The sequence below is a fragment of the Rhinolophus hipposideros genome, assembly GCF_964194185.1.
Source record: "Rhinolophus hipposideros genome assembly, chromosome: 13".
Lineage (NCBI taxonomy): Eukaryota > Metazoa > Chordata > Mammalia > Chiroptera > Rhinolophidae > Rhinolophus > Rhinolophus hipposideros.
Window position 1 is genome coordinate 3,292,007 of NC_138059.1, and position 27,108 is coordinate 3,319,114.

A 27,108-nucleotide genomic window follows, 5' to 3' on the forward strand; every position below is an offset into this window, starting at 1 on the left:
AGGGAGGTGAAATGAGGGGCCCAGAGTCGCATGGTGGGCTGGTGACAAAATCCAAACCTGAGCCAGGCTTCTGCCCTTCCTCTGCAGTGTCAGTCCTACTGATGTGGGAGGGGAAACTGAGGCAGGTAAGCACTAGCTAGAGTAGAAACCTGATATCTGAAAAGCCTGTTACAGCCTCGGAAACCCTGAGCTGCACCTGCTAGCTCCCGTGTGCATGCGTGCGCGCGCACGTGAGTGTGTGTGTGACCTGTCCAGGACACACAGTGAGGCGGTCTGAGCCCGCATGAGGAAGTGTCTGTGGCTCGGGAGCTGTTGGTTGTGTGTGGACAGAGATTTCCACAGACTTTTATCTATGACCTCAGGGTTGTGTTTCCTGAGGTTGGTGAATCGGGGCTCCCTGATGACAACGGGTGTTCAGTTCCTAGCAGCCCTTTTTTTCACAAATACCTCGGTATCGAGGGGAAGGTGGGAGGAAACATCTGGAACTTAGAAACCTGGGTTCTCCGAGTGCCCACCTGTGGGAGACGAGGTAATGATGGGGGTGTCCCCAATAGACCCTGAGCAGCTGTGAGGACGAATGACGACATTCTCTAGGCTCTCACATGGGACGTCTCCGGGACGTACTGTTAAGTTATAGATCTCGGGCAGATAGCCTGCCCGCTTTTGTGTAAACATGGGTCTACATGTATTTTTCCAGTATTTACAATAAAGAAACCCTGGGAGACTCCAAAACCACAGAAAAAAGTACTTATGTCCGTAAGAGGGTGATTCTGAGCAGAAGGGGGCATGGGGATGGAGGCAGATTTGTACCCCATAGTCTGTTATATTATTCTCTTCACAGTTTGGGAGGTCACAACATACATTACTTATTGATAAAATCAAATTAAACGTACATGAACATATTCTATACGGAGCCTACAACCACAACGACACAAAAAAGCTGGCTCCAGTCCCCACAGGCTCTCTGACCTGGGATGGGTCCAAACGGGTCTCTGAGCCTCAGTTTCATTTTAAATAGAGTGAGAATCATTGTAGCCTCTTGCCAGTGTTTCCAGAGCATCACAGGCCGTGAGATGTGTGTGACCCGCATCGGGCTTGTCTGTCTGTTAATGGTTTCTGTAGGTTACTTCCTCCCCTGCCCTAGTTTTACCTCCTGCTGAGCTCAGGCCTGCGGAGCCTTTGGAAGAACCACCAAGTGAAAACACATCAAAGTTTCTACAGCGAGGTTTACGTCCCATTTAATTTGTTTGGCCCTAAGGTGTTATGACTCATTCTGTGTCTTATGCAACTTGCTGGAAGCACCGCCTTTATCACTGTTGCCTGCTTGCCAGATGCTGAAACCAGAATTCACTGCTGAGGGGAAAAGAAAGAGCTAAGAGCAGCAGCAGAGCACAAAGCTCCTGCTAAGCCCTGAAGGCTGCTGCCCAGTCGAGCTGCCCCAGGCGGGCAGATGGCAGTTAGCCGGGGTAGGGGGGGAGAGGAGGTCGGCACCCCCACCCTGGTTGATGGCGCCTGCTCACCTCGGGCAGGGCCTTGTCTGCTTCTTTACATTTCCCACTGTAATCCCCAGAAAAACCCTATGGGACATGGGTGTCATTATGTCATGAGGCAACGAAGGCCCAGAGAGGTTAAGTAGGCTGGCCAAGGTCACACAACTGGGGAATGAAACCTCTCGGACTCACACCCCAGAGGCTGAGCCCAGACATCAGTACTGCAGAGCAGGAAATCAGCTTTTCTGCAGAACGTGTCTGATCCTGAAAGGCTGCTGTTTGTGGTACATGATAACTGAGGCTTTGGCCTTCATTCAGTCTGTGTATGGACGGCCTCTGGCAGATGGGCCTGGGCCAGGCACTGGGCACAGACTGATGGAGGACCAGGCCTGTTCTGGGTGAGATGCATGAAGAGGCAGGGCTGGTTCTCCAGGGAGAGGGGGGACTCAGCGACTCCCATCCAGGGCCACTCCAGAGGCCACCAGCCGGTTCATTCTGCAATCTCAGTGTATGGTCACCCTGACTTTATCCCTCTGCACTGCTTGGGAGGAAATTGGCACCGGGACAGGGGGCACTGGGGAGCCCTCAGAGCAGACTGCAGACAAGGGTTTGGAGGCAGGTGGAGTATTGGGGAGGGGATCCCAGGAAGCACGAGGGCATGGGGCAATGGAACAGGGAAAGAAAGAAAGCCGCTAAAAGCGGGTGAGTGAGTGAGCTGCTCCCATGGACAGCCCGGGCCCGTCTCGCTGGAGACCCTCTGAGGGTTTATGAGGAGCACACGTGTAATCCTGCAAACCACGGCCAGGACCCAGGAGGCTGGGCTGTTCGTCCCTCAGCTTCAAGCCTATTTGCATTGGGGATTATTCCCTGAGCCCTTAACTCCATGTCCTTGGCCTTTGCCCCTCAAAGTCAAGCACCCCCAAAGGCCGCCTGTGTAGGCCTGTAGCCTGGGCAGGAACTGTGTGTTCAGCGAAGGGACCGGGACGTCCTGGGTAAGCCAAGGGGATGGGGCTGGGAAACAGCAGCATCTGCTACAGGTGGTCACTTCTGTGCTTGACTTATGCCTTCAAGTTCCTGTACTTTAGGGACTCAGCTGCGCAGACCGACAGGAGATGGATGGATAGATTAATGATGGATCTGTGGATAGGTAGGTATATAGATAGATGGATAAATAAGCAGCTTTTTGAGTTTACTATTGAGTAATTTTTATTAAGAGGTATTTGAGCAGAATTGTAGTTTAGGATTAAGTACAGACATTCTGGAGCCAGAATGCCTGGATTAGAGCCCCAGCTGTGTGACCTTAAGCAGATCACTTAACCTCTCTGTGCCTCAGTGTTTTGCTTGTGGGATAACAGTAGTGCCTCCCTCAGTGGGTTAAGGATGAGGACTCATTGACACAATCATGTGACACACTTCAGTTGTGTTTGCCACGTGGAAAATCCTCAACAGTTGCTGGTCGTTAGCATCTTTCTGCTGGTAACGTGGGCCAGTGATGGGTTGGCCATCCCACCTTACTGGGGCAGGAGCCAGGCCAGGCCCGCATACCCTCGACCACAAAGACCTATGGGGGGGGGGGTTGTCTTGAATTTACAACTGAGAAACAGATCTGGGAAGGGAAATGATACTGAGAGGTCACCCAGCTAGACTTGGACGAGCTGGGACAGAAGCAACTAACAAGGCAACCTGGAAATGAGAGCTTTGTGCCCCACCCTCCTCCTCTGTAGTTTTCCCTCCAAATCCAAGGATGCCCTTTCCCTCCCCTCTCCCCCAGTGGACCCTATCTGATCCTCGGGTTTATAAGCTATGCAGAGGAGACAGTTTGGGGGACTGGGTGTGCCCTCTGGTGACAGTGCAGGCACGGCCAGCATGTCGCTCCAGGTCCCAATCAGAGGTGCCGTTTCACCCGCTTTGCCTGCACCCCACATCCTCCCCCACCTCTGGCCTCTTTATCTGGACATGAGCACCCATCTCTCACTGGCTTTTATTCATGGCAATACCAAGCTTCTGGAGGTGCAGAATTTTAAATAGCCAAGGTGTCCCATAACTTCTTTATAATTATGAGAAGGTGGGATTGAAAAAAAAATGAGTAAATTGTGGGCCCCTGGCAGTAGGCACAGCCGCTGGGGTGAGAAGAGCCTCGTTTTGGGGTGGCCTGCAGTGGGATTCGGGCTGGCTTTGCCATGTTGAACCCGGTAATTTCTGAACTTCTGAACGTCTGAACTTCTTTGAGCCTCACTGCCCCATCTGTGAAACGCGGTAATTAGTAGCTGCCTGGAAATGGTTCCGTGTGTAGGTAGGAAGTCACTTATAATGAGGGTCTCTGTATGATTTCTCAGCCAGACCAGAACAGTTCCGAGAATGCAAAGGGGCGCCCTGACTCACTGCCCTAGGGATGACCCTGGGTAACCAGCACCGTCCCGGGAAAACCAGGACGTAGGAGACCTGGGTACAGGGTGATGGGCATGGTCTCTGCACGAAAATGGACCCCAGTGCCGGGGCCAGTGACTGGCTTGTGTCAGTGTAACACCAGGAAGCCCAGGCAGCCCAGAACAGGAAGAGCCTTAAAATGCTGCCCTCTTTTTTCTTTATCCTCAGGGCAAAACTGGAGAGCCGGGTCTGCCAGGACCAGAGGGGGCCCGAGGCCCCCCGGTAAGTGCCTTGTGTGGGGTGGGGGTTTGCTGAGACTGGCAGACCAGGGGGTTCCAGAAGTTCTTCTCCGCCAAAACAGTGGGGCGCCCACGTGATACGTTCCGTTCTTTCACGTGCCATGGCTGTAAACTTTATTTTCAAAACTGCAATCATTGTTATTACCATGTTGTCCTAAGTTTTCTTGGTTCTTAGCCTATTTGTTGTCATTTGAATGGGCTTTCTCTGGATGATAGAACCTAAAAATGAGTCTTAATTTTAATTTTGAACATTTTCCATAGATAAAGGTTTTTTTTCCTCCAATTATAAAGTAGCCAATTCTCATTGTAAAAGAATAATGATGATGGTAATAAAAAAAAAGAATGAAAAATAATTTTATAGAGAAGAAAATAGTTACTTATTAGTATTCTGTAACACACAGAGGTAAAGCTCTTAACATTCTTGTGTGTGTTTCCTACTCTTTTTTTTCCCTATGCATGAATTCTGATATTTGTATACCTAAATTCTAGCTGTCAGCTATTGTAGACATAACATATATAGGTACTTTTTCTGTAAAAATGAACTCAATCTCTGTATTTTGGGGTTGTTGAGGGTTTTTGTGTGTATTTTTTTTACTCCGTCATAATTTTAAAATTGTTTTCACAATTCCTTAAATTTGTTTTTGGAACAGTATGATTTTTAATGAAAATGCTAAAACCCAATTATCTGGCAAGAAGGAGGCGATGGAAATGCTAGTTCTCTTTCCTTAATGTGTCTTTCTGTAAAGAAATCAATAACTCACCTGGCTGGTATTCAATACTGAGGAAACGAAACACAAAATCAATTTCCTGTTTGCTAAATCTCTTTGCTTTTCACCTGACCGCGCCAAGAGAAGGAAACTAAGAATGGAGAATACCACCTGTCTGGGGGATTAAATCACAGAATTCGTGGTTTTTGTTAAGATGGCTCCTGGCTAATTGGATGAGAGGGCTTTTTTTTCCCCAAGGAGACAGATGTATTTGCCGGGACCCAGCTTGGGGTAAGACCCATGTGTGGAACGAGAGTTGTAGAGACTCCTGCCCCAGTGCAGGGCAGAGCTAGAGACCCAGGCAGGTGACAGAAGACCCACCACTGGCTGGGATGGCGTGAGTCAGAGCAGAGCTTTGAAGAATGGCACGGGCTTTGAAGTGGGCAAAGCTGGGTGCAGCTTTCGTTTTCATTTATTCACTTTGTGATTTCTGTCAGGGACCTCTCTGAACCTCTGTTTCTTCTTCTATATAATGGGGATCAGAATAGCTCCCACTTCTGTAGGGTGGTTGTGCGAAGGAGAAGGTTAACTATGTAAAATTCCCGGCCGTGTGCTTGGCACACTGTGTGGCTCCCTCAGCTGGTGCTTTTTGTCTCTGATTATATGGGAAGAGTGCCCAGCAGGGTCCCTGCCTCTGAACCACCTGGATTTGGGATTCCAGTGTCTTTGAGGAGGACGCTGGGACCCAGACAGGCCCCGTCCCTCTCCAGGGAAAGGAAACGCCTGTTTTGAGCAGCGGGGAACACTGTTAATCTCTTATTCAATCCTTATGGCAACTCTGCAGAAGAAGGTTCTAGCCTCGCCTTACAGATGTGGAAATTGAGTCACAGTGGACAGAAATAAGGCTCCCGAGATCCACAGCTAGAAAGTGGGGAGCCACGGTCAATTCCAGACTCAATTCCAAAGTCAGCCCTGCTCCACCAAACTTGAGGGCGTATGAAGCCCCTTTGCACAGATTAGTCCTGCACAGCTCAGCCAGGTGGGCCCTTCTTTCACCCTCCTTTTATCCATGGTGGTGTTAGCATTCCAGGGGATAAGATGACTTTTCCAAGGTCACAGCAGTTGAATCTGGAATCAGACCGGAGGTGACTTCATCTTCTGCCTCCCCCTCTTTCTCCTCAGTCACTGACGCTTCCTGACAGGCACCAGGTGACAGGCCCATGTGCGGTAGCAACTTCTCATCTAGTCCTCCCCTACCCAACAGGGCAGGCTGGTTTCTCGGTGATGGAGGCGGAGCTGGGGTCAGAAGGAGGCATGGAATGTAGTCATTCAGCTCGGGTTAGCAGGGACTGAAACCCGCCTGGCCAGACTCCTGCCCCATCGTCCCCTGCCTCCCAGGAGCCAGGCTGAGGGGGTCCCAGCCACATGGTGTGAGATCAGGAAGAAAAGAATAGGGAGTTCAGGAGCCACGCAGGCTGATGGCTCAACACCGCGGCATTGGTGGGATCAGCCCGTGCAGTGCTGCCCACACTACAGGCTGAGGCGGGAAGAAGCGCACAGTCCCCCGGGCCCCAGGCGTCAGGGCATGGCCTGTGCTGGCCCGAGCAGGACCCAGCGCCTTGCAGCTGGTCGCGGCTGAGGGGAGTCGGGGAGCCACAGTGAGAGGCTCGGGATCCGGCCGGACCATCTCCCCAGATGCCCGTGTCCCCCTTGTCAGCCTGCTCTTTCGGGGCTTAATGTCATTCTCTTTCTTCTAGGGCTTCAAGGGACACACGGGCGATGCGGGTGCCCCTGGTCCCCGGGTAAGTGGATGCCTCGCCGTGGGGGTCGTGCTGGGTGGACCTGCGCTGGCACTTCTGGACTTGGAGCCCCTGGGCCCTGCAGGCCAGGACAGCGCCTGGTCACCTGAGAGAGGACGAAGTAACATCCCTTTCTCGGTCTAGTTTCTCCTTGGGGCCAGACACTGACTGACCACTAGTCTGACCAAATCAGCCTGCGGTCAGGTGTGGTCACTGTGGGCTGTGCTCCGTGTAAGCTGTGTGACGGAGGCCTAGCTGACAAAGGTGCTTCCCTCAAGGCCCAGAGCAAATGTGTGCAAAGCACCGGGCTCTCCTGGATGACTCTTTTCTTATCCTTTACCTTCTTCCCTCTTTCGAAAGCCCCAAATGGGAGGAACCTCGGGGTCTGCTGGGTACACCCCTGCCATTCTCTGTGCACTCCTGAGAGAGCTGACGTGTGCGAGTATCAAATGGGTCAGCAGGTCAGGAGGCAGAACTCCAAGCAGGTTTGCCTGACCCTTCAGCTGGTGTTTCCTGTGACTCCGAGAGGCACACACGGCCCAGGGCTGGAAGCTGGCCTGGGGGGCCCTGCGGAGCCCAGCTCGGGGCCAGGACTCTATGCGCTGCTTTCTCCTCCCTGCTGCTCAGACACACTGCTGGAGGCAGCTGGCAACCTGCTCTGTCTTCTTCACAGCAGGCATTTTGCTTCTGCTTTCCCCCTCTAGGGAGAGTCTGGTGCCACGGGACCGCCTGGCCGGGAAGGGTCACCAGGAAAAGATGTAAGTGTGGGCCTCCTGGGGGCCTGGCTGGGTCTGTGGGAAGAGGGGGTGCAGAGACAGTGGAAGGGGCTGCACTGCAGGACCAGGGGACACCCAGAAACTAGCAGGGAGGTCAGTACCGCTGCAGAGCTCTCAGGAGAATTCAGTCGGTCAGTGACGTGTCACCTGCCCGCACGGCGGTCCCCAGGGCCCCTGGGCATCCCGAGGAGGCCCCTGGATCTGGGCTTCATGCCTGATGGGTCGGGGCCTGTGCGGCAGAGTCGATTCGGGGCTGTGCTGAGTCGAGCGCCACCTGTCTGTGGACACGAGTGACGCCCCAGTGGGTCCAGGCCTGGATGGACTCGAGCAGCACTGTGGTGTCTGTCCAGGCCGTCTCTCCATCTCCACTGCTCTGCAGTCTCAGAGCCCGTCACGGCCCCCACTGCCACATGCTGTGTGGCCCTTCACACTGCTCCTTTGCTCCCACTGAGTTTGGTCTTGGGACCAGGACAGGACAAATTGTCTTTTAGCTCAGTCGTACAGATTGAAAAACTGACCGAGAGGTGAAGACACGTCCCTGTGGTCACACGGTCAGAGGTGGGAGGCGGGAGCCTGGGTGGGCCAGCTCCATCCACCACAGGGCACGGCCATCGTACATGACAACCTGCAGGGCAGTCTGCCGTGTGGACACAGTGCCCTGGAAGTGGGTGCTCTGTCAGGAGCGTGGGCACGGGGTCCTGGGTTCCGAGAGCGCCTGTGCCTGCCCGCCCTGTGCGTCCCTGGTGCCTTTGGTCTTGGGTGACTTGGTTTGTTGGTCTTGGGTAACTTGGTGAACTTTGGTCCACATTTAACGGTGACTCCATCGTCTTCAGTGGCTCTGTGATGACGTGGCTCTCTCTGTTCCAGGGTGACACTGGACCCACCGGGCCACAGGGTCCCCGAGGAGAGAGGGGTCCACCGGTGAGTTTTGCTCCGTGTTTCTGTAGAGCCTGTTACCATGGTGATGTCTGGTTGGTCCATCCTGGTGCAGTGTCTGTGGTGTTGAGAATGGCAGTGATGTCCTAGCAGATGGAAAACAGTCACTGCCCTAAACCCCCCAATGCCCCACCACACACCCCCCAGGCTGCTTCTGGGACCACCGGCCCACAATCCAGAAATTTAAAAGGAGCCAGCTGGCGCGGCCAGGGCCCAGGCCCTCTGGTGCATGCATTCCCCATGTGGGTGCTGTTGGGGCAAACACTGGTTCTTGGGGTGCCCCAAACTCCTACTCTTCATATATCAGATACTGCAGAAACACACGTATAGTATAGCTGTGATGCTAAATTTTCATATGGGACAATTAGGAAGAAATATGTCTCAATAGGTGACGAGAGAGGTAGTGTAATGACAAAAAGGTGGGGAAACACTGCTCAGGAGACCCCCAGGCCTGGAGCGGCCCCCGACTGGGGCCCCTGCTGGCCGGCATAGGGCTTCCTCATCCACGTGCACTGCGTGAGTTTCTTCAGCTCTCCTGGCCCTCAGTTTCCTCATCTGTAAAGTGGGGGAGGTAGAAGGAATCCTATAGGTCCGGTGAAATGACAGGACAGTGGCCAGCACACAGAAGGTGCCAGGTGGCAGTCAGCCTGAGGCCCCCACCAGCCTCCGTTCCTGGAGGGAGGGGCCTTTGCTCTGCTCCCCTCCAAGGGGCCCGAGGAGCACTCAGGAAAATGGGTGCCAGGTGGAGGGTGCCGGCGGCAGGGTTGTGGAGGGCGGCACGCACCACTTGCAGGAAGCTGGGGCGAGGCCCGAGGCCCCCACAGGCAGTCTGTGGTTTTCTGGCTCACTCATCAATTCTGAGGTACATCACAAAGAATTTGAACCAACACTAAGTTGCCAAAGTTTACCACGGACTCATTTTTCTGAACATACGAGAGCCGGTTCCAGGGTTTTTCTCTGGTAGCCTCACTGTCACTCAGCTGGGATTGATAGGCTCTCCTGAGTGAAGAGAAGGTTCCTGCCGACCTCAGCAAGTTCACAGCCTTGAAGGAGACGCTGAGTGTCTGTGGGTTTGGCCAAAGTCTGGTGCAAAGCCTGCAGGAGTGTTTCTGTAATTCACTCAGTGAGTTCTCCCCAGACCCTGTGAGGCAGGTGCCATCACTGTCCCCGTTCAAAGATGACAGATGGAGGCACCCAGAGGTCAGGGAATTGGATCACACAGCAAGTAAGAAGCAGAGCCAGGATTTGGACTCGAGCAGTCTGGTTCAAGCATCTGCAGCGTAATTCAGCACCTACCTGGCCCTCGTGTGAGATTTTCTTCTCAGAAGGATCAGCTGGTGGGAGGGGGCCTTGGAGCTCAGCCGTGGGGGAGGGGACTGTGGACACCATTCCTGGCGGCACAGAGGCTGCGGGGCTGCGTGTGGATATGGGACATGAGGAGTGGCCCAAGGCCCGGGGTGGCCAGGCCTCAGCCCCACTCGGCCTCCAGCACACAGGTGATAGGTGGCCACCCAGAGCCACCCTCCTGTGCACATCCGCTTGTGCTGGCACCGAGTGCTGCTGTGCCTTGGCCCTTAGCCTTCCTACAAACGGAGAGGACCAGAGCGGGGAGGAGAGATAAAATTATCACAGGGATGAGCCGCAGTGCATATTTTTAGAGGCACACAGATGGGTGGGGGGGTGGGCGGGGGAGGTGCAGGGAGGAGCCGTCATACAGCGTTGCCTGGAAGGGATGAGTGGGGGAGCAGTCACACACAGGCTGGTGTGATCCTCTGCGGGTCCCGGGCTCTCGCTGTGCCTCGGTTTCCTCATCTGTGGCATGGGATAAAGACATCTGCACTGCATGCTTCCGGCAGGAGCTGGCGAGATGAGGCACGTGACTCGCCCATGAGCACACGGGCACCTTTTAGGCTCAGGTGGAAACCTTTATCATCGGTAACTGACAAGCCATGTCCTTAAAGAAGGTTGGGGTCGGTGTCGCCTGGGGTCAGTGTCGCCTGGTTCCGAGCTCCTCCACTTCTGTTTCAGGCAGGTTTCTTAGCATTCCTGTGCATGGTGGTGTTTGCATCTGTTGTGGGAAGTGAGTTCAGGCATGTGAAACCCGCGTGTGGGCAGTGCCCGGGAGGGTTAGCTCCTCTTACCGTAGTGGTTTCCAGGCAGCCAGCGCACCCAGGCGCGTGCTGCACAGATCAGAACTCATCAGCACCTCATGGCCAAAGGACCGATGGAGAGTGATTTCCTGTATGTTCTTTGTTTATGCATCTAGCAGAGCGCCTCCTGGGTACCTGGCTCTGTGCTAGATGCTGGGCATATAGAGAGAGACGAGGCACATGCCTCATAGCTCCTCTGGGCTGCCCTTGGCTGGGAAGAGAGCCAGGTAGACACGGCCGCCAATGAGGAAAGTCCTACAGGGAGGAAGGTGGTGAGCAGATGAAGTGGCCAGCTCAGCCTGGCGAAGCCGAGCTGCGACTTTTGGGCTTCACGGGAATTTGATCCTCAAAGTGGGTAGCCAGGAACTTTCTGATTTGTATGCTTTTGGGGGATCTTATTGGTTAAGTGTATTTATCAAAATTATAAATGTGCACAAAAAACCCATCACATGGGAGCAGATTAGAATTATGAGTCAGCCCTAGAACCTGGAGTAGATGGACCCTCCGTTAGCAGTGGTGTGACTGCACCAGCCACTTGTCTTTTCGGGGTGTCGTCAGTATCTGCATCTATTAAATGGGGCTCTAATGATGCCCTTAGTCGGGGAGTCAGAGGAGGTGGTGCTCAGACATGCGTCCTCCGTGAGAAGAGCACGCCCGTGGCTTGAGCACTTTGTGTCGGACGGTTGGTTTGCTCCTTCCGGCAGCATCTGAGTTGAAGGGTGAGTGGATGAAGGAACGGATGTGGTCGTGGGCATTTACGGTGGTGCCGTGGGCGCTGATCACTGGGCTCGGACTTTTCATACGCACCAACATTGAATGCGACATCAGTATTATGAATTAAACATTACGAGCGCCTTTTACAAGCCCCTCTGAGTAAGGAAGTGGTTTATTGAGAGCCGTGCTGGTCCAAGGACCAGCTGTAGGTGTGGAATCGGGTCCCCCACATCTGGCGCGCTCTCTGTCGCACAGCCCTGCTCTGTGACATCCTGGCAGAGTCCTGGCAGAGTTACTACTTGTGTTTCTCTCACCAGGGTAAGAATGGATCACCTGGAGCTCCGGGAGACCCGGGCCCTCCGGGAAACCCAGTGAGTACTCTCCCCCCCCCGCTGCTACGTGATGGCATCAGGGCCAGCTTGGAAAGGGGCGTGTGGCTCACGTCACACATGTCTGGTCTCCATTCCTAGAAGCATCAGTGAGGAGATGTGGGGCCCAAATGGTGAAACAGGCTGCAGGCAAGAGGATCCAGGAAGGACCTCTTTCAAAGTTTAAAATGTATGCACTTGGCTCTCTGTTGTCTACAACCAGGCATCCAAAGGGACAACTGTTAAAGAATAAAAATAAAAAAAAAGTGTAATAAGATTGCACAGTAATTGATGATTTTAGAGGCTGGAAGGACAGGGTCAGGCCGACCAACCCTTCTCGTCGCAGACAACAGGGTAAGCATGTGTCATGGGGATGATGAAGGACAGATTTGGCCGAAGGCATCCTGCGGGTGAGGAGGTGACAGACGGGAGAGCAACAAGGAGCCATGGATAGACCATAGAAGGAGGGTGGAATGAGTAATCCTCAATTCTTGTCGCTGGATAGATGATTTGGGACTTGGGGATCAGGTCTGGCAGATGGGGAGATATGGTGGGGAAGGTGGGTCTTTGATGGATTCTAGGGTTGGATGAGTGGAAGCCTGTTCACTGGGCCACCCCAGCCCATCCTGCTCGTATTCTTACTTGCGACAATTGACAGTCCTGTTTGGAAGACCACTCTCAGGATTGATGGATGAGGTACTGGCGATGGGCAGACCAATGTGGCCAGCTCGCTGTTGTCACTCTGGAAACTAGAGTGACCAGCCTATCCTAGTTTGCAGCCACCTTCCTGGTTTTAACACTGAACATCCCGCATCCTGGGGAACCCACCATTCCTGGCAAAGCAGGCCATCCCAGGAGAGACCCATTTTCCTGTTGGACCAGGGACAGCTGTGCGACAGGAGTCTAAGTCCTCAGCAAATGTAAGGGCCTCCCTCGGGAGCCATGGTTGCTGCTGGGGAGACAGAACGAGTGGGAACGAGCTTGGGTCACGAGGCTGGATCCACTCCCAGTGTAGACCTGGCCCCGGGAGAGCTCCCTCACATATGGTGGCTTCCCAGAAAGCTTGAAACTGAAAGATTCCCAAAGGCTTTTCCCAAAGAGCAATCCCACCGATCCAGGAGCCTTGGTGTCGTGTTGGGAAGACACATATGCCTCGCTGGAGGGCTGCTTGGAGGGGCCACACACATCAGGGTGGTGGTAGTAAACATTTGCCCTGTGTGGTTTCTGTTGCTTTGAATGAAAAGACCACTGTTGGCAGAGACACCGCTCCTCCAGCTCGCCCATCCCATGATGGCACTACAGGACCCACCGGACCCCCCGTCTCTCCCTAACCCATGCCCCTCCATTACAGGGAAGGTTACTCGTCTTCTATTTTGTTGATTTTTCAAGACTTCAGAGTACAGAGGGGTCACAAGGTTTCTGAATCCGCTTGAGTTGGCACTTGACCTTGAAGAATGAATCCTGTTTTCCCTCCACAGGGCCAGAAGGGAAACAAAGGAGAAAATGGCAGCCCAGGACTGCCTGGCTTCCTGGGTCCCCGAGGGCCTCCGGTAAGCAGAGAACCCCAATGGGGGCCAGGACGCCTGGCTCTGGGCGTGAGGTTCACGCTCAGTATATGTCCTCCCACCTCCTGTGCCCTTAGGCCCATCCACTCAGGTTATAATGATCGGTGTGTGTGGTCAAAGTTAGACTGTGATTTGGGAGACGGTGAAGCGCATTGGCTAAAACATACACTGAGAACCTGTGTGGGGTTCTCAGCTCACTGCTCCTCAGTCGTGAGACCTGGGAAAAGCTCCGAACCTCTGTGCCTTAGTTTCCCCATTATTCCAATAGGGGGACTCACAGCACCTACTGAGTTAAATGAGATGTTTTATGTCGGGATTAGCAGTGGTGTCCAGCCCATTGCAGACGCTCGATAAATATAAACAATTTTAATGATGGTTGTGGTCGGGTAGCTGTCCTGAAGCTCCAAGGACCCTTAGACATCGCTGTACAGAGGAGGTGTTTGGGCTGTAGCGTCAGCACATGTCGGCACTTTATTCCAGGCCACACAGTCAGTTTGTGTTCCAGCTGGCACTTGAGTTGCGTCCCCTGAGTTGAGTCTGGGTCCCCTGAGTTGAGTCCGAGTCCCCTGGCTCGACAGCTTGGTCCAGAGAAACTGTAGATTGGTCTTTGCCAGGTTTCTGGGTAGAGGGCTGCTGAGGGGTTCACGCATTTCTTACTAAGCCTGCTGGCGCATTCTCCATGCTGCAGTCAACCCCTTGGGCTGCTGAGCATTGAAAGAGGCTTGTTTGTAACATGCAAGAGCAGAAAGCTCCCCCTAGTCCCATCCAGCCCCCCACCCCCAGTTTAATTCTGACCCCTGAGGCTCCCTGCTGGCCCAGCCCAGCCCCTCGAGCTGGTGAGCCCTCTTTTGTTCTTTTCTACCCTGCAGCCCAAGTACACTGGGCTCTGTCCACTGATGTTTACTGGAGCCTGTTCATTCCGTTGTCCAGCCATTAGAGGTCCGAGCCCCCATCTCCTTCCCCTTATTCCCAGTCTGCTGTTGTGGAGCAGCTAGGTACCCGCTCCTTTAGTTGCAATAATAGCAGGTCATGTGTTGGCAAGGTACCAGTACTATTCCCATTTTACAGATGAAGAAACTAAGTAAAGCACAGAGAGCTTAAAAAGGCTGTTAAAGGTCATAGAGCCAGTGAGTGGAGGAGCCCAGATTCGATCCTGGGCAAGCCTCCCCAGAGCCCAGTGTCTCACTGGGGTCTTATTTCACACACTGAGCCTGCTTGTCAGAGAGGGTTCCTCATCACTAGATGGTCTCAGCAGGGGCTGTCCCAGAGACCTTCCTGCTGGACTCACAACCCCCCGACAATGAGCCAAGAGCTGGTGGTCCCCTTCCCACCCTGGGTCTTGCCTTTGTCTCCTCTGCACAGGCTGACCTCAGACCCTATTGGGGGTGTCCTTGGTTGGCTGGACCATCGATTGTTGTCTTTGCTGCAACATGACTTGAGTGAAAATGTCTGTTTTGAAGACAGTCACGTTACTTGCAATGTGCTGTTGCTGCAAAGCCCACTGGTGTTTTGTTCTGTCTCATAGGGAGAGCAAGGAGAGAAAGGAGTGCCAGGCAAGGAGGTAAGTATCACCCACCTGTGCTGCCCTTGGCGACCTTTTCCTGGGGGAGACGCAGGGCCTGCTTCGTGGGGGGTGACACCTGCAGTCTCAGGGGCCCTTGCTTCAGTGCTCTGCTGCCACTGTCTTGAAATCCTTACTGCTTTCTGAACAAGGACCCACATTTTAATTTGCAAGGGGCCCACAAATTCTGTAGCCAGTCTGGGGGGAACATCGGTCTGTGCCAAATGTTGCCTTTGCTGACTTTCCTTGGTGACCCCAAAACAAAGCAGATACCCATTATGCTCTGTCTTATCACCCGGCTCTGTTCTGCCAGAGCCCAGGAGATTGGTACAGAGTAGGTTCGAAGATCCCTGATAAATTATGAATAAAAAAAGGAATGAATATAGCGACAACAACCCAGGACTTATGTGTGTGAGTTCTATGGAAATCGGTTTGTCCATTTGAAAGCCTGCACTCTCCCTCTTGAGTGTGAAAAGCCTGAGCCTTTGGGTCAGTTTCTTCACTGGAGGATGGCGGGGGTAGGGTGACTTCCCTGAAGCCGGATTAAATGGCTCCCGGAGTGGGAAGCATTTGCCCCCTGCCCCAGCCGTGCTTCCCGCTCACAGAGCACATGGCTCACACATTGATCATTCTCTGTTCCTTCCTGCTCGCCGGCGAATGGAGAGCAGACACCAGTAGCTCCCATGTCTGATGGCTGCTGTCTGCACAGACTCTCTGATTCCCTGTCACCTGCCAGCTCAAGGCCAGACGCTGAGCAGGCTCTGACCGCACTCCCCATTTCTAACAGGGCCCCTGCCTCCTGCTGCCCCGTATGTACTGAGCCTCCAGCTCCTGGCTCTCAGGCAGAGTGACAGTGGCTCAGTCAGCTGGCTTGCTATGAAATTACCACAGACTGCACGGCTGAGACAACAGACATTGATTTCTTATAGTTCTAGGGGCTGGGAAGTCCAAGATCAAGGTGCTGGCAGATCCGGTCCCCTGCCTTCCTGACTGCACTAGCCGGCCACCTAGTCTGCAGGCCCTGTCTCCCTAATCCATCACGGGGGCCCCACCCTCGTGACCTCATGTAAACCCAGTCGCCTCCCAAAGACCCCCACCTCCTAATACCATCACATATGACTTCTGGGGGGACAGAAACATGCAGTCCATGACAATGAGGAATGTGCCACAGGCAAGGAGGGGTGACCAGCAGAGGACAGGACACAGCATGACTGCCCACCCTGCATTGGGGTCCTACCCATCAGCCAGTGCGGTGCAGACAGTCGGAGTTATGGGGGGTCTCCTGGGCGTGCTGAGGGAGTGGGATTTATTCTGGAAAAGGTGGAGGAGGGCGCCAAAGGGGGGCGAACCTGGGCTGCTGCCATCCGTTCCGGGTGGGCCTTGGCACGAGGAAAGGAGGGAGGAGGCAGTGAGCCCGGCCTGTGGTGTCTGCACAGACTCGCTGTCGGATGACTGACTTCTCGAGGTCGTTGTGCTCAGCGCACAGAATTGTTCATGTAGGAGAACTGAGCAAGGCAAAGCGGCCATGCAGGCGGCTGGCCGCGGGGAAATGACTCGCCTGCCTTGGTTCCATTGCAGGGTGTACCCGGGAAGCCCGGAGAACCAGGACCCAAAGGCGAGCAGGTGAGTGTGGAGCGTGGTCCTGTGGGTGTTCACTGTCCAAGAGGGTCAGTGAAGAGCTGGCGACCCTGGACAGCTGGCTCATGTGCTGGCTTCACCGTTCGTTGGAATACAATGTGCCTCGGGGCGGGGGGGCTGACGTTCTTTGGTTGTTATTTTAAGAAGTAAAATCTTCAAATTACAAATTCAAAGGCAAGTAACCTGAGACTGTGACAGATTCCCCTTCTCCATGTTTGGATGCCGTGTGCTGAGCTCGTATCCAAGTGCCAGGAGCCAGGAGCCAGATTTGTCACTGGAGGTGACAGGGGAACAGATTTTTCCATAATGAATCACCTTGGTGCTCTGCTCAGAAAGCTTTTCTTTACACTGGATTCCTCCAGAAAACAACAGGGGGAAATTTTTGGTTTTTTTCCAGCAACACTAGCGGGTGAAGGGGGGCATTGTGGCACTCGTGACAGCTGTCCCTTCCTTTAGAGGAATTACACATCTCGTGTGCCCGCAGCCCTCCAGTTGGTCACATCGCACTGTCACACTGTTGTACCACAGGGACATCACCCACAGTCCTCCCCCTCCACCCAGCAGCTCGGCTTCCCTTGCATGTCGGATGGTGAAGAGCCCGGAGGAGGCAGGAAAGGGGAGCAGACAGCGAGGGGTTGTCATGCCCTCCGCTCTCCCTCTTCCTACCCAGTGACTTGCATCTTCTGACCTGTGGTGCTGGTTCCCGAGGGTGCAGCCAGGGAAAGGGGCTGTGGCCACGAAGGTGCAGAGGCCTCCACCTAGGGTCTCACAGGGACCCCCGGGAGCTTTTGCTGCGGGCATGGCTTGAGTTCTGCTTGTGAATCAGGGACTTCAGCCCACAGATACGAATATTCCTAATACCTACTCAATGAACGGAGAGTCGCCCTCCCCGTTAAGTGGTTCCGTGGACCGTTGCCAGGGAAACACCAGCCTCCCCCGCCCTGCCCTCCTGGGCACATTTGAAACGGGACAGTCCTCTGCCCGCAAAGTGGCGTTGAGACCTTTAATGACTAGGAGATGCTGTGTCACAGAGGTGAGAGGGCCGTGGCATTCAGGTGCACGGACACCAGGGCTCTGGGACCCCTGAACATAGTGAGGTCACCGACCGATGACAGCGTCACACCTGAGAAATTTAAGTGCCTGCCTCAGACCTGGCTAAGTTCATGTTTAAATTCACTGCTCTTTTTCTTATTGTTGAAAAAGTAAGACACGGCTCCACAATGCACACGGCAGAAAAGTGAATACAATGAAAATAGGTCCTCCCACCCAGGCCTTCATTCCCTGTGCCCCTCCCAGGGACCCTCATGGACACTTGTGTCTTTCCAGAGTCTATGCACACAGAACCACGTGGGTCTATGTGGCATAAACAGGCAGGTGCCTTTTATTTACCCTCCCTCGCCCTCCTGCCCCAGAACACAGCAAGACGTCATCCATTGTTTTGTTTCTTTGTTCCTCATCTCACTGCACCTGTGGGCGATGCCTCAGCGGACAGCATCCCTGTTCCGTGTCTCTGTGGCCTGTCTATCGCCAGGCCCGTTTCTAGTTACCATCGTTTCTCTGCTTTTCCCACTTCTCCCTCTTCTGCTGCCTCCCAGCAGTGGGGCCCTGTTGCACCCTGAGGCTGTGTGTGTGGTCAGCCACCGGGCAGAGTGCTGGACCGTCCCCTGGTTGCCATGGTTCCCACATCATTGATCCAGGACTTCAAACTCTGGGTCCACGATGAGGAGCAAAGGGTCCCGGGCAGTGTCATTCTGTGGTGGCGCTAGAGTTGACAGAAGGGATCAGAAGATGACCTGTGAGTGAGACCCCTCTGTCTTAGAGCGCCGCTGTCCGTCTACCAGACGGAGAACAGACAGATCCAGAAGTGGCCACAGCTTGGCGGTCATCTCACGGCCAGTCTCTCGGTGGGCAGATGGAGCCGCACTGCCGGGGGAAGTACTGGGTCGGGGTCTGGAAGCCGGCGTTCTCGGCTCTGCCCCTGCACACTGCCTGTGTGACCGCGGGCCGGTGGCTTTGTCTATCCAGCCCCATGTCCTCACCTGGGCCAGGACTGAGGTCTCCCCGCCAGAGCTCTGGGAAGCAGAGGACTGGGGGTCCCCTGTACCTGGGCAGTCCTGTCTGCTGGGCGCACCTTCCAGCCCTTTATTTGCTGACACGCGTTTTTCGTCCTCTAGGGAGATCCCGGGATCAAAGGTGACAAAGGAACTCCCGGTGGGAATGGCCAACCTGGGGACCCGGGAATCCCAGGCCACAAAGGCCACACAGGCCTGACGGGACCCCAAGGCCCACCTGGGGAGAGTGGGCCGGCCGGACCCGCGGGGCCTCCGGGCCAGCCAGGATTTCCAGGACCGAGGGTAAGGACGCTGGTGTTCCTCCAACTTGGGGCTCCTTGGGATCTGAGGAAGCCGGGGAGGGAGGTGGCCTTTCGAGCGACCGGGTTACAGAGCCCAGTAACCTGTGTGACCTGGGGCAGGTCGCTCCCCGTCTCTGCGCCCGCTCTTCCATGTCTGCTAACGGGATAAGGAGATGCTCTCCTGACAGGCTCGTTGTGATGACACGTGACATAATGCGCGTAGCTGAAGCTTGCCAGGCAGGGTCCCTCTCCTGCTCTGCCCACGGCCTCAGTGTGCTGAGCCTGGACATTCACCCCTCGGCCTGCAGTGCTCCTCTGCCCCACGACCCGGTGCTGAAGGTGACTGAGGAGCCGGGCCAGCCCCGTGGTCTGAGTGTCCTCGGGCGGCTCGCCTTCCATTCTGTGCCTGGCTGTGCCTCCCGTCTCTGCCTTCCGGGGGACTCGCTCTGCCCTCTGGGTCTCACTTCTCCCAAGCCTAAAAGGAAAGGCTTGTTTAGAGCAGTTTCTTTTCCCTTTGAACATATTTTCTTCTAGTGGCAGAACTCTTATTTTACACGCACTTCTTACATAAGCACATGTTGCCTGTCAAGAGAGAAACAGAGCTGCCCTGGTGGGAGTGTCGGTGGGGGCTGGTTTTCCCGTCCACGTGACCTCCCCTTCCCCTCTCAGCAGCCGACGTGGTCCCCTGGGGACCCTCACCGTCCTCCGAGCACAGGCGTAGGTGATCTCCACTGTGTCCTCATCAGCTCTGACACTGCGTTTCTGTCACTGCCTGGTGGCTGTGCCAGCCTGAGTTTCAGCCACCCTGAAAGAGGCCGGAAAGCCAGAACCTCTCTCTCAGCCAGGTGTGGGGGGCTGGCACAGAGCCCCCCTGTGTCCCAGCCAAATTCTCTTAGACCTGCTGCTTCGGGTGGCAAAAAATATTGAGACTCATAAAAGATTATTGACCAGAAAAGAAAAAGAGAATAAGGAAATGGAATCCGTCTCACGCCGAACCCCATGCCAGGTGCTGGGGCTACAGGCAGGAGCCCAGTAAGACCCGCACCCTTGAGGGGCGGACGCTGCCCTGCAGGAGTCGGCGGACGAGGGAGGAACCCAGTGTGTGAGGACTGCTCTTGCAGATTGTTCTGAGAATCCCAGGTCACCTGGAACCTGCAGGTGGCACTCTGCTTCTCTGGCCCACAGACAGCTTCTGTGAGCCAGGCTCCAGGCCTGTATCAGACACCTGTGTAGGTGTCAGACAAGATGACCAGGGCAGGCAACACAGACCTGGGGAGCCAGAGCGGCCAAGTGGCCAGTCTGAGAAAAATCAAACGTGGTTCAATGTAGGAGTTGGTCTGTGAGCTGGTCCTGGAGGTAGCGGGACTCGGGCAGGGAGAGAGCTGTCGGAGGCCAGACCTCCCAGGACCAGTGCTGGGGAAAGAGACCCAGGGAAGGAGCGGAAGGGGTGTAGAGGGACGGGCAGCAGGGGCCTCGGCCCGGAGTCCAGGTGGCATGCAAAGGGGACACGCTTCCTGCACGACAAGTAAAGAGGGAGGGTGTTCCGGGTGTAGAAAGGACTGGACTAGGAAAATGTGATGTGTGTTGCCATGACCCTGTTTCCTGATCCATGCGGGTGGCAGTGGCAGGAGTTCCTGGGAAGATCGATAATGCCACCTTCCCTCCCTCCTAGGGGGAACCTCCCTCTCTGGACACCCTGCGGCGGCTCATCCAGGAAGAACTCGGGAAACAGCTGGAAAGTGAGTCGCTGGCCTCTCCCACCACCAGGCAGATAAGGACCCAGATACTCTTAGGAGCCCCGGAAAGCAGTCCTTCATTCACCCGCAGTGCTTTTGCAGAGGCCCCAAGAGCGGCTCATGTAGAAATCAGGACCCAGGAACCCCTTGCAGGCTCCAGCCAGCCTTCCCTGCCACAGCCCTCTCCATGGCTCCCCTTGAGTGAGGCCTGAATTTCCTCTCTTACGGGGAGCTCACCATCTAAGACCCAGCTCTGCCACGGCCATTCGTGGGTCTGTGCGGTCAGTCATTTATGTAATCAACAAGTAACGTTGGCAGGCCTGCGATGGCCCTCGCGGAACTCCCAGCCCTGGGAGGAGATGGGTTAGGAAACGCACAGGATGATTTCAGTGCAATAAGAGAAGTTCTGTGGCTTAACTTGGCACAGAGGACATTGAAAGATGACAGTGAAAGTACCTAAGGTAGCTCAGAGGTGGCTTCTCGGAGGAGGGGCCATGTGAGGTAAAAGAAGGGGTGAGACCCCAGGCCTCTGGGACGGCAAACCCCGAGGCGGGTGGGGACACAGTGCTTTCAAGGAGCTAGAGTGCTTTTAATCCTAGTGTACTGGAAGTATCGTCCAATCCTAGTCTTTCGTGAGCTAGGGACATCATGGCAGATGCTGAGGAAGGGAGAAAAGTAGGGAGGTAATAATGCCAGCCTGTAGACCTTGCCACATGTCAGATGGGGTTCTAAGCACTCAGCCATGTTAACTAACTCTGGGAACCTGCCAGCTATCTCATGAAGACTCTTAGGAGCAGAGGTGCTAAGTAAGTGACCTGAGGCTGAAGAGCTCAGGAAAATGAGCAGGAGCTGCGTACAGGTGCGCTAGCTGCAGGCGTGCCCTTAACCATCATATTCCCACTTCCCTCCTATGGAAAGGCTTAGGACAAGCCCGTGGCCGGGAAGATGAGAACTCCACTACTTACCAGGCACAGATGGACAGCAGGGGAAGGCACGTTTAGTCACGTGCTCGTGTCTCAGGCAGTTAGTTTGCACCTACCATATGCCACACTCTGAGTTAGGTTTGCGGACACACATCAAGCAAGATGACCCTTGTCCCTGCCCCCCCTCCTTACACAGGAAAGCCGCAGACCATTGCCTGAAGGAGAAGGCAAGGATCTGGAGTAGGGCAGGCAGGTGACGGAAGGAAGGACGCCCAAGGCTAGACTGGCAGATGGCGCTGTGGGGCCTGTCCTGAGGTCTCCTGTGTCGGGATCGCTACGTTCTGGCTTCTGGGTGTTAGATTTATCCTGACCCAAATGGCTTCTGTTCTTGGGGCATTTCCAGCCCAGGAGCAGAGCAAAGACCTGTTTTCAACTAGTTTAGGTGGAGCGTCAGCTGGGCTGAGTTATTTCTTCCACATAATCTTTAGCGGATGAAGCATCAACTCCCCTTTAAAGATGAGAAAATCAAGGCTCAGAGGAGGGAGGCGATGTGACCAGGTCTCAGTTGGACCGCACCCCCCCCGCCCCCCCGGGGAGGAAGGCGCTGCTCATCCACACAGTCTGGAGACCCTGCTCTGCCTTGGTTTTACCACCACAATGCCGGGGCTCAGGTGCCCCCTCGCTTCTCCGGGCTCAGTCACACCATCTGCAGGATGGAGGGCTTGGCCCGACTCTCTGACTATATGGCAAACAGATGACCTCACATGGGCGCTATGTTCCCAGTACGATAGAAGGACATGGTGTCCAGCAGTTGGACGTCAGGGTTTTTCATCAATTCTGTAATCTTAACAATTTAGACATCTAAGGGTCATTAATGACCGTCCTCTCCAGCCCACCCTTTGTGGAGGAGGGAACTGACACTCACATATGTGATTGGATAGCTTTGTGTAAGCCACTTAAACCCTGTCCCCTGCCTCGGTTCCCCAACTGACAATTACAAGAACTATTTCTGCTCCGCTGCTGCTGACATTACTAGTGCTGCTGTCATTTGTGTCACGATTGTAGCAGCCGGCGTGTACATAGTGCTTTCCATGTGCGCGGCACAGCATTACTTATTTACGCCGTCCTCGCCCTAACCCACTGGGGTACGTGTTGCTTCATTGCCTCCGTTTTACAGAAAAGGAAATGAGGGCTAAGAGAGGTCGCGTGGCTGGCAGTGGCTGCACTGGGACCCCGGCCCAGGCCGCCTGGCTCCAGAGCCAGTGACAGTCACCCAGCACCGCGTCGGCCGCTGCGGGCCACCCGTCAGCAGGTGCCGGTGCCAGGGCTGCAGACGTGCTCCGTGCGGTGCCGTCGCTGCGGTTTTGGTGGCTGTTGTTTGCGTTTGTTACTGTGTCCCCGGTGCTCACATTTGCAGCGAGTCACCATCCTGTCCTCTGCCCATCATCCCGCCTTCACGATATGTCTCTGTTCTTCCGACTCCGTAGCCAAACTTGCCTACCTCCTGGCGCAGATGCCCCCGGCACACATGAAGGCACCTCAAGGCAGACCCGGGCCCCCGGGCCCCCCCGGAAAAGATGGGCTTCCAGGCCAGGCAGGCCCCATGGGGGAGCCAGGACGGCCCGGGCAGGGCGGTCTGGAAGGGCCCTCTGGACCAATAGGTCGCAAAGGTGAGTGAGGACCGAAGAAGATGTGCCTCCTAGGGAGCATGAGGGCTGAGAGGGGTGCCGTGGGGCGCCCCCCACATTCGTTAGGCATAATTTATTCCATCCTCATCCCTGGCAGCTTGGTAACACCCTGAATTTTGGCGTCTTGTAATTTTTCCATATGTATAGAGGTTTGCGTACTTGACATTTTTGGAAAATGAGGCTTCTGCCAGGACGGTTGAATACTTCTGCTGTCTTGTTCTGTCTCCTTCTCCACCACTCAATTTCAGGGAATCATACAAAATGCTTTCTTTCCCCTTCTGACTTTAGAACTAACTGAGGATTAAGCCATTTAATCTCCAGGCAGATGGACACTAAATACGAGCTTGATAATTGAATAAAGCCGCTCAGAGCTGCAGTGAAAATGGCCGCGACCTCTTAGCTGGGTGTAGGTAGCAGGCGTGGAAAGTGAGACAGCAGCTGGTCTCTCCTTCAAGGGCAGCGCCTGTCCCTGGTAACTTAGCCAGCGGCAGGCCAGTGAGAACCACTGTGTCTCCCTCCAGGCAGGCAGATGTGGGGGCCAGAGGAAGGGCCTGAAAGCAGATTCGTCATCCTGACAATGCACACCTTCCCTCTGGCGAGGAATGAGCATGGGCTGGGAAGGGATTGAGTGTGGTGTGATTTCAGCCACCATTCGGTGACTTGGCTTTAGGGAAATGCATGTCCCTACCATCTTCTTCTTTCCATGGCCCATTTCTTTCCTTGTTCTTTATTCATTCATTCATGCCCTGTAATGTTTCTCCTAATAAAAGGCATTTTCTTACATTTCTGTCTAAGTCCCACCTCTTTTGGTTCATAAACGGTGCATACCAGAAATAATTTTGGAAATGACATGGCAAAAAAAATGTGAATGATGAAAAAAAAGATGAGAGAGCTTAATCAAATCTGTACAGTATTGACTCAAATATAATCTCAAATGTCCTCCCAGGGAAATGGACCCTCTCTCCCTGGAATATCTGCTGTGGTTTTACATTCCTATGAGGACATTTACCCCATTCGGTTTCATATTGGCATGTTCTTTGTGCCCTACTTCACCTCTTATTAGATTTCAGGCTACTTGAGAGGAGAGCGATGTCTATGTCTTACGTATATGCCCATACTATTAGGATGTTGAATTTATCACCCAGTTCCTTCTCAGAGGTTCAGACAAAAAGCTCTGAGGATGGGGACATGTGACGTGCAGGAATGGGTGTCTGCGGCCATCCGTGTGTATCTGGGAGAGAGTCCATGGCTGTGTACCTTGGGCTGCTTGTGTTAGAGAGAGTCCGCAGGTGTATGTATTTACTAGAATGTGTGTGAACGTGCACACATGGGTATGTGATCAGGTAGTCATGTGCGTGAGTAAACGTTTAGGTGTAAATGTGGTGTTTGAGCATGCATTTACACCTAACGGGAGTGTCAAGTTATCTGGGTGCCCACATATGTGTATTTCATCATGTGAGTGTGTGTGTGAGTGTGGAAGCATGTGAAGGAATGTGTGAGCGGGAATTAGGGCCCCAGTGTGGCGTGTGTGTGAGCAACAGGGATTTGGAGCTCAGCAGTATGGGCTCCGCACCCCCTGCACGATGGGGCCCCATCTCACCCCTTATCATGGGTCTCCACCAACAAAGGTGTGTGTTTTTCTCACAGGTGAACGAGGAGCCAAAGGTGACCCAGGTGCGCCTGGTGTTGGCTTCCGAGGAGAGATGGGTCCCCCCGGAATCCCAGGTAGGCAGGTGTCTGGTTCTCGGGTGGGGGGGGGTTCCCCAGGCCTGAGATGTACCAGCAGCGGTCTTGCCTGCCTCACCACAGGCCTCAGAGAGGGCTGGGGAGACAGGGCTGCGGTTAACACAAGGGGCCTGGGGCACTGATGGGGTCTTATGAAAGCTTTCTGACATGCCAGCTTCTCGACTTACTGAGAAAACTGCAGTACATTCCATGAGTTCTTGAGGTGTGGCCCATGAATTAAAAATCCTATGAAATGGTCCTAAAGAAAAGAAATCTGGGGTTACATAAGTCTGGAAAGTGCTGGGAACTGCACTTTCTACGATTATTAAGACTCAAGAAGGGACATCATTGGTAGGGTTAAGTACAGTACTTAGCAGTGAGCTTCCCAGTAGCCAAGGCAAAAAGGGGAGATAGACTGATCGTACATGACGTTACGATGTTACTAAATGGAGGCACGGAAATATGCTGATCGGTAGCACTTTGTGGGACTCTCTGGTCTGTCGGTTGCTTCCATTCTGTCTCCATCTCTAAGCTGATGGTTAGTGATGAGGACTTGGTGCCCCGCTCCCAATTCAGATGCATCTGCTAGGCCACGTCAGAACACAGGAGGCCTGCTGTGTCACCCGTCTCGTACTGGAGCACATATTCCCTACCTGGCCTGGGCCTACCTTTGCTCGCTCCTCCCTGTTGGAGCCCTGCTTCCTGTCCTCATCCAGACAGTGGAGGCAGCCCTCCTGCATGTCCAGGTGCTCCCGCTATTCTAGTCACTAAGGGGATGTGTTAGTCCTCAGTTTATACGGATGGAAGCAGTGAGAACAGGGCCCGTTTGCTCCAGGAGGAACTTGAACTACCTCTGTTTCTTTTGTTCCTGGGGCCAGGTCAACCCGGGCAACCTGGCTATGCTAAAGACGGGCTCCCTGGGGCTCCCGGGCCTCAAGGGGAGACCGGAGCAGCTGGACACCCTGGGCCCCCCGGCCCACCTGGCCCCCCTGGCCAGTGTGACCCCTCCCAGTGTGCCTACTTTGCCAGCCTTGCTGCTCGCCCAGGGAATGTGAAGGGCCCCTAGAAGATTCCGGAATGCCAGGAGACTGCGGTGGATTTCTGAAACTTGCACTCAGAGCCCGAGGAAGCCAGAGGTCTTGGAACATTTGTTTTTTGTTTTTTTTTATCATTTGTTTTCGTTTCATTTTCTCGAGAGACCTCAACATTATTGAAACCAACAGATGCAGCCGGTTGGTCAGATTCACATTAATATTATTATTGTTATTAATTATGATTATTATTTCATGTGATAATAATGCCTTGCGAGTGTTTTTCCCTCTCCTTCCATGTTGGGGAAACTTGATTTGTGGGGCAGTGGATTGCTTCTCGGTTCTTCTGACCACCCATCAGACGTGGAGCTGCCCATTTTCGGGAGACTCTTGGTGCTATGAAACCCTGACCAGACACTTGCCAGCTTTACCTCTTTCCTCAAAGGGACACTTTAATAAGATGAGTCAGTGGGCTTCTGTTCTCTGCTGTGCCCAGAGTCGCCCAGGAGAATCTATGCAAAAGGCACCACTTCCCAGGAGAGACAGTGAAGCAGGAAGAGAGTTTGCAGACATGAATGTTCTCGCCTCCTGATGGGAAGTGTGCGTAGCACAGAATCGGTCCCAGGGGAGCAAACGTGGCCACCTCGGGGTTTCAGGCTTGCTGAAGTGTAATGGTGTCGCATGGGTCGGCCGTGGCTGTGGAATCCCGTGTCTGGACCACAAAGGGAAGGCTGGTGTGGAGAAGGCAGCCCCTGCACATTTATTTGGCTTCTGAGCTGCGGACAGGACCCCTGCAAGCTCCTCACTGTTTGCTCTCACTCACTGTGACTGTAAAGTAGGGTGTTCAGTGGCCGCTTCCGTCTTTCCCGATGGTGGGCATTTGGCCAGGGCACTGGCCAGAGCTGGGCAACGTGCCTCTAGGTTCCACCTCTGAAAGAAGCTGTCTTGAGGGTATATGTGTATGTGACACGCCACCATGAACCGGTGCTCAATAAATCTGACTTCCTTCTCCTCAGTTCCACATGGTGATTCCTTTCTTATCTCCGTTTCATTATCAGGTTCTTTGGGGAAGGGAGAGAGCATGGGGTATGGAATGTTTCTGTCGTTAAGACATGTGGGACCTGAAAAGGCACCTAAAACCAAGCGGTACCTACGCAGACCATTCCAGACCAGTGTCCCATTTCTCCAAGGGCTCCTGCTCCTAAGGGAGGTTCCGTCACTGTCTCCACCTCTGAGAACGCTGAGGCTGGGGAAATGGGGGAGACGGGGATGCCGGCCTGTT

The 27,108-nt window shown here is 54.2% G+C and overlaps 1 protein-coding gene across 2 annotated transcripts in view; it reads left to right on the forward strand.

Annotated features, from left to right (window-relative positions):
• The window catches only part of COL22A1 (collagen type XXII alpha 1 chain), a 207,477-nt gene extending 180,637 nt beyond the window's left edge, over positions 1-26,840 (forward strand). The window contains exons 52-64 of one of the 2 annotated variants that reach the window (XM_081070224.1): positions 4,086-4,139; positions 6,621-6,665; positions 7,367-7,420; positions 8,306-8,359; positions 11,556-11,609; positions 13,085-13,156; positions 14,697-14,732; positions 16,311-16,355; positions 18,545-18,724; positions 20,396-20,462; positions 22,870-23,052; positions 24,718-24,795; positions 25,674-26,840. In XM_081070224.1, coding sequence (XP_080926350.1) covers positions 4,086-4,139; positions 6,621-6,665; positions 7,367-7,420; positions 8,306-8,359; positions 11,556-11,609; positions 13,085-13,156; positions 14,697-14,732; positions 16,311-16,355; positions 18,545-18,724; positions 20,396-20,462; positions 22,870-23,052; positions 24,718-24,795; positions 25,674-25,861 — 1,110 coding nt within the window. In that variant the 3' untranslated portion in view covers positions 25,862-26,840. The remainder of the gene's footprint in view (positions 1-4,085; positions 4,140-6,620; positions 6,666-7,366; positions 7,421-8,305; positions 8,360-11,555; positions 11,610-13,084; positions 13,157-14,696; positions 14,733-16,310; positions 16,356-18,544; positions 18,725-20,395; positions 20,463-22,869; positions 23,053-24,717; positions 24,796-25,673) is intronic. The other variant, XM_081070223.1, reaches the window with a different exon arrangement.
• The last annotated feature ends 268 nt before the right edge of the window (positions 26,841-27,108 follow it).